General features: G+C 39.7%; 1 protein-coding gene across 1 annotated transcript; it reads right to left on the bottom strand.

The window, feature by feature from the left end:
* Positions 1 to 4,129: 4,129 nt before the first annotated feature.
* Positions 4,130 to 4,960, bottom strand: LOC26531677 (uncharacterized). The gene is made up of 2 exons (XM_015172437.3): positions 4,762 to 4,960; positions 4,130 to 4,703 (listed from the first exon to the last, which is right to left on the bottom strand). Exons 1-2 carry the CDS (start codon positions 4,877 to 4,879, stop codon positions 4,642 to 4,644), a joined length of 180 nt encoding a protein of 59 aa, XP_015027923.1. The 5' UTR covers positions 4,880 to 4,960; the 3' UTR covers positions 4,130 to 4,641.
* Between the last annotated feature and the right edge of the window lie 1,285 nt (positions 4,961 to 6,245).

Here is a 6,245-nt window from a genome sequence, read left to right as displayed (position 1 = left end):
CCGAAACAACCGAAAACATGCACAGAAACGAGCCCAAGAGCCGACAGAAATAAAGTCGTAAAAGGCGCAGCGGCCAGAGCAGACGGAAACGCCTCTCTTAGGTTCTGGTACTAACTTGAGAGGAGGGAAAAGGGGAGCCAAAGATGCCTCCTAATTAGCTGACTGACTGCTTTGCAATTGAGGGCGACTGCGCTTCAATATTTTTAGTATATATTTTATTATTATATACTTAGTTTTGGTTGTTGCTGGCCAATGCACACAAGTCCACAGCCTCTGAACGTGAATCCTCTGAAACAATGGAGCAGTTAAAATCCGTTGCTAATAAATAAATTAAGTCTTTAACGATGACAACACGGGCGCAAAGACAGAAGCGACTCCGCAGGGCGCTCGAACATCTCAATTATGTTGTTTAAGCTCATTGTTTTTGAATTTTTTCTTAATTTTCTTATGGTTATGGCTATTTGTTGTTGTTTTTTTTTTTTTTACGTTAGCTTATCGCATCGCAGATCAGCCAGAGCTGCCTAAAATTGCGGAAATTCGTTGGCCGTGCGGCAATACAATTTAAATGGGCTCATAAATGTCTTCAAATGCCCCCCAAAGAATGCCAAGGGCTGAGAGTTAGTCAGCTGCGATTTTGCGCCGCCGCCATGCGAATTATTTCGTCTCCAATTAAACTTGTAATAATATTTTTGTTAATGCTCTTAATTAGCTAATTTGCAAACAATTAAAGTCGGAATATGCGTTGCTTTCGTGTGCGTCCATTTGATTACAACCTGTGGCCGCTACAAAGTTGCCAACTCATTTGATTGCCGATAGACACGCGTGTTTTAAGCCAACTCATGGCGGGAAATATACGTACAAAAGGTGAAATTGTCAAAAAAGTGAAATGTTTGCATAACAAACTAAATCAAAAAGAAAGCTCCAGATACCATGAACTACTAACGCTCACGGTTTACATTAACTATTGAATATACATATCCGGTGCGAGAGAGAGAGATTCCTCCTTTTGAAGTTTAGTCTCATACATTTACCTACAAAACGCCAATTCTTAGAACTTGCAGACTCAAACAAACACTGCCCTTAAACTTAAAAAGCATATTACATTAACTCTATATATACTCTCCATACATGAAGCACATATAAACAACTCATACCATAATCACAGCTTTTTGACTATACTAGCTACACGGAGTGGGTCCTTGAACTCGTGTCTGACTATTTAACGAAATTTGCTTACCCGAATAATCAAATGCCATTACCTTTTAAGAAACAAACAAAATATGTCAAAATGTCACCTGATTTCTCTATTTACTACAGTTTGGCACATGTAATTAATCGAAACCACCCACCTTTCAATTCTGGCAAACAACTTTTCATTACGGGCATAATCTATTTTAGCAGAAATTATCTCGAGCTGAATTGTTGCCAAAATGAGAAACTCTGTTCCCACGTTTGCCAAACTGGAATACAGTTTTATAACCGTAACCAGACACATATATGGCCCTGAGAATATTTCGTGATGTCCACCTGCAAAAACCTAAACTAAAATTGAGGAGGAAAGAAGATCTGTTGTTGCAATCCCGTACTCTGCTAGTCCCAGCTGCGTGCGAGCCTCACAGAATAACTACGCACGAAATGGTTTTTTCTTTTCAGTTTTTTTTTTTTAATGTTTTTGTTTTTGTTCAGCAGGTAGTTTCGTTAATGCGAGTATAGCAAAGCGTTTCCAAACAATTGAGTTTTTAAAATGACAATTTTTCTCCGTGAGCTGCCTGTGAACAGAAATAGAACAAAGCCAATGCCTGGCAATGCACCTGAGCTAGTGAAAGATCACGTCTATTGTGTAGCTGGGAGAAAATAATGCTTTATATAATTAAAAAAGTCCGCTTCACCAGCATGCGATGGCAATGGCAGCGGCTCAAGAAAGCAGCTGCCAAAAAAAAAAAACAGAAAACGAAAAAAAAACCTAAAACAAGTTTGTTGCTTGAGTCTTTTGTTTTGCTACCAGGCGCTCGTCAAGTTTTTTGCTTTTTCGGACTAACAAAACTTGCTACCCTGTCTCCGTTGCTCTCCTTTCGATTTAACGCTTCACTACTGACAAATGAGCAGCGTATCCTGTTGATCCTGTTGTAAGGAAATAATTATAATGCTCCTGTACGTGTGAACGCTGCAGCTTTAATTGCAAAAATAATTAAAAGCTCATAAATTAACGGATTGCAGCAAAAAACGAAACGTGCAAATTTAATTATGGCCAGACTCAATTAATTCATTAAAACAACGCAAGACAACAACAACTACAACAACGACGACGTCGACGACAAAAGCAACTCCCTGCCCACCTTCTGCAGTTAAATCAATCAACGCCAAATACTCGTGCAGACGCGCCTTTTCCCTAAGGACATGGTCTGTGGCCAAACGAGCAGTCGGAGCAACCGGTTTGCAGCCGCCTATCCTTTTGCATCCTGGGGCGCACTTAGAATATGCATTATGCAACTGCGGTGCCAGCAGAAGTGCGCCAGGGCTGGGGCTTTCATAATTTATTGATTTTATATGGCGTCACATTTGTCTCTTTGTCTGTCTCTCGACACTGAACGCTGACAGTTTTTGCCACTGCCGTCGCCGCAGAGACGTTTGACAGTTGCAGGTTGTCATCGTGCAGTGCGCCGCTTTGCTGTCACTTTAATTGCAACTGACGCATTGCCAAAAATATATACATTCGAGCCACTGTCCCATATCCTGCCTGCCTGCCAGCCTGCCAGCCTGCCTCCCTGCTTCGTCTTGTCATCTTGCGATAAGCTCGACTGTCATTTCAATTTTTCATGCTGCCAAATAAACAGCGCAAGGTGCGCTAGCCAGTCTCCGGTCTCTCCATTTCGCCCCTCTCTTTTTCTCGGTCTTTCTCTACCTTGCATTCTGTTTCACTCTGACCGGGAGTACTCTTATACAGTTGTGGACCACTTCACCGCCATCAGCCAGCATATGATTAAATAATATGCAATGCTCCCTTTGGCTATAATTCGTGGGTATGCGTATATTAAGTCGAACGGAAGTTTGTGGCTTAAGTCTTTTGTCCTGCGGTAGGGTAAACTGTTAACGGTTCCCCAAATTATTAACCAAATAATTGCGACCATTGCATCATAAACTTGGCGACATTGCTGAATAAATGTTACATGTTTATCCAATAGTTACGACAACTGAGGAGAAACTTGATAATGTACACACAGTCCAAACCGTAAGAGCTAGAAAACTAACATTTTTGCCAGGAATACCTCATTTTCAAATATCTATACAAAAAATCATCCACTTTGATGGTACTCACTAAATATAATCTGAAATAGTAGAGAATTGAGTGAAAATAATCTTTAGCATGTATATTTAAATAACTGATTGGTGATAAAGGCCCAAGTCCAAGTATCAAGATGGAACCAACTTAGCTGGTGACGTCAGAGATGTTTTCGATAAAAATACAAAATTTAAGCTTGAAAATGGGTTTGAAATGCATGCAGCTATAAATATGATAGGCATAGCCAATGAAATTACCAAAGAAAAAATAATTTATTGCATATTATTCTTATATACATTTATTTTTATAATTTATGTCATGATTATGCATCCAACTTAATTTCGCTTTAATTGAAGTGCTCACTAATTTTATGCACATGTACATGCATGTCTTGTTGATACCAATTCGAGTTGCCCAAATATCTTAACGCTCTTACCGTTAACTTTTCTTATTATGGATTCACCCCTGTGCAGATGCAACATTAAGCCCAAAATGCAACCCTCTCGTGCACGCTTTTTGATGAATAGATAATAAATTACCAAAAATGCAGACGAGCTGCAATTAAAAAGAAAAAGCAATCCAAGCCAAAGTAACCCCTTTGGGCCATTAATTCTAACGAAACCTTTCAGCCATGAAGACTAGCAGGTGCAGCAAGGTGAGCCAAGTTAAAGAGTGTGCTAATGATATCAATAAAATTTAAATAAAATGATCTGAAATGAAATAGCCGGGTAGGTCAAAATGCAACAATTAAAATGCACTTTCGTGCAAATCCTTGATGCAACTATAACTGTAACTGCAGCTCGTTGCAGCTGCATCTCGACCAGTTGCAGATGCATATCACAATTTGGCTGCGTGCTTATTAACGGCAGCGCATCGGAGCGAAGCGTATTTATTTTTATTAATTTTGATAGCGAAATGTTCGTATTTGTGTCGCCTGCAACATGCAACAGCGCAGCGTGGCAAGTGCAGCGTGACCAATGCCCAAAAATTTAACCCTAGCCCAAAGAGACTATCTGCGGCATTTGCAGCGGCTGCACGCGCTGCTCAACCCTTTGCATTATCGAACATTTTGTTAGCGTTGCGCGTCTCGGCCCCATCCTCGGCCTGGTCCTCGGTTCGATTTCTACGCTTTCTACACTCACTCACATTGGCCACTCGCCTCGTCAAGGAACAGGTGTAATGATTTTGCTTTGCACCTTGACTGCTGCTTCCGTTTCGTTTCGTTTCGTTTCGTTGTTATTGCTGTCGTCGTCCGAGCTTGTCGATAACTTTTTGGCCGGGGGTAATTTGTGTGCATTTACTTCCTTAACACAGCCAAAAAAGTTCCGCAGTTCTTTATACAGGGTGTCATACTTGACGTACTATTTCTGTCCTTCGTTTTGCATTAAGCGCGCAATAGTCACATCCTTTGCGCTCGCTTTTTCTACACAGTTTTAATCTTAAGTGAGCAATTGTATTGTATGTATCGACTATCCACTCACCCTGTTCCTTTCTGCGCTTGTGCTCCTCGGATTCGGATTGCATAAACAGCGAGAGCGCGTAGTGTAGTACAGGCAACACGACAAATAACTTTGGAAACGTCTGCCAATTTATCTTCATGGTAAAAGTACACAAATTGCCGATTAAAAACTTTCTAAAAATTATTTAAAGCTAAGATGGCAAATTAAACATATTAAACTGAGTATACTTGACTTTTGTCAACTTGACTTCAATCCGATAATATGAAGATGAATGCAGGGCACCCTGTATCATTCGCCCCTGCTTAATCATTAATTTCATACTAAGGACTTTATTATCGACATTGTATCGTAAGCGGTACAAGCCAGAAGCATTTAAGAAACACTGGAAAAAAAATTGTTGATGCTTTATTTTGAACTTAGAAAAGGAGAAGTTACGATAAAACAAAAACGAATAGGCACAAGCCGAGCATTAGAAACCTTTGTAGACATTTGGTTTTGCTATGATATGTATGAGAAAGAGGGAGAGAAAGACTTGTTAAGTTGTTGTTACACATGTTCTTTTGGCTGATCATTCAAATAACTACTCTTTGTTTTTGCTATATAAAACTCTCAAATTTCGAGCTTGGTTAAAATGTCTTTTATTGATTACTCCTATAGTTATAGTAGTCTGATCCAGACGGTTCCTGCATCAGAAAGACGCAGCTATGCAGACAGACGGACAGACAGACAGACTATATATATACCCTTTTTAAATGTATGTGGAACATATATATAAAAATTATATTTCAAGTTAAAAAAAAAAATGATTTAAAAATATAAATATTAAAATTAGATTTCCAAATTAACAAAACAAGAGAGTTCTCCAAATCTGCATTATGATATTGTAAAAAGAAAAATCAAAGAATTCGATATAATAAGCAACCACTATGTTATGCTGGATTATTATTTAATATGGTTAATAATAATGTTAAGTCCCATTTTTGCGGCCAGTGTACGTTCGCTGTGGAAATGTAATACAACCGCAAGACAACTTCCTCAATATCAATCATTACGCCTGCTATATTTCCTACCCCCAAATACAACTTTCTTCATAAAGCATTTATGTTGCCCCAAAATAAAATACAGTTGCCGTTGCCGTTGCCGTCTCTGTTGTGAGCAGGTTGTGAGCAGGAGCGGCAACTGCAATTTTCAGGTGTTAGCCGAGTGGCTGGGGCAACCCTTTCATTAGACAGGCAAAAATGATATATTTAATCCGTTCGTTCGGCCGTTCGCTCATATGGCCAGGCAGGCGAATGCTCGTCTTCGATGCGATACACAACAGCAAGACGCATATTGATAAACCTGATATGGTACACACTTAAGGGCTTAACTTGGGTAATCTGCAGTTTGTTCAAGTGGAAACAGCAGCGACAACACCAACCGGCACTGAGACTGGGCCAGCGAAATTAAAACATAAGTGTGCGTAAGGTTTATAAACATCAAGGAGACGCAGCACTTGGAACTTG

The sequence above is a fragment of the Drosophila virilis genome, chromosome 2, assembly GCF_030788295.1.
Source record: "Drosophila virilis strain 15010-1051.87 chromosome 2, Dvir_AGI_RSII-ME, whole genome shotgun sequence".
Classification (NCBI taxonomy): Eukaryota; Metazoa; Arthropoda; class Insecta; order Diptera; family Drosophilidae; genus Drosophila; species Drosophila virilis.
Note: the sequence above shows the minus strand (reverse complement) of the source record. Positions and strands in the feature narration are given on the sequence as shown.

Bases quoted from the DNA above. Each gene is read 5' to 3' on its own strand.
- LOC26531677 (XM_015172437.3), bottom strand. From the start codon at position 4,879: ATGAAGATAAATTGGCAGACGTTTCCAAAGTTATTTGTCGTGTTGCCT. The intron at 4,704-4,761 runs GTGAGTGGATAG...AAAACTGTGTAG, and splicing joins CAAGCGCAGAAAGGAACAGG to AAAAAGCGAGCGCAAAGGAT.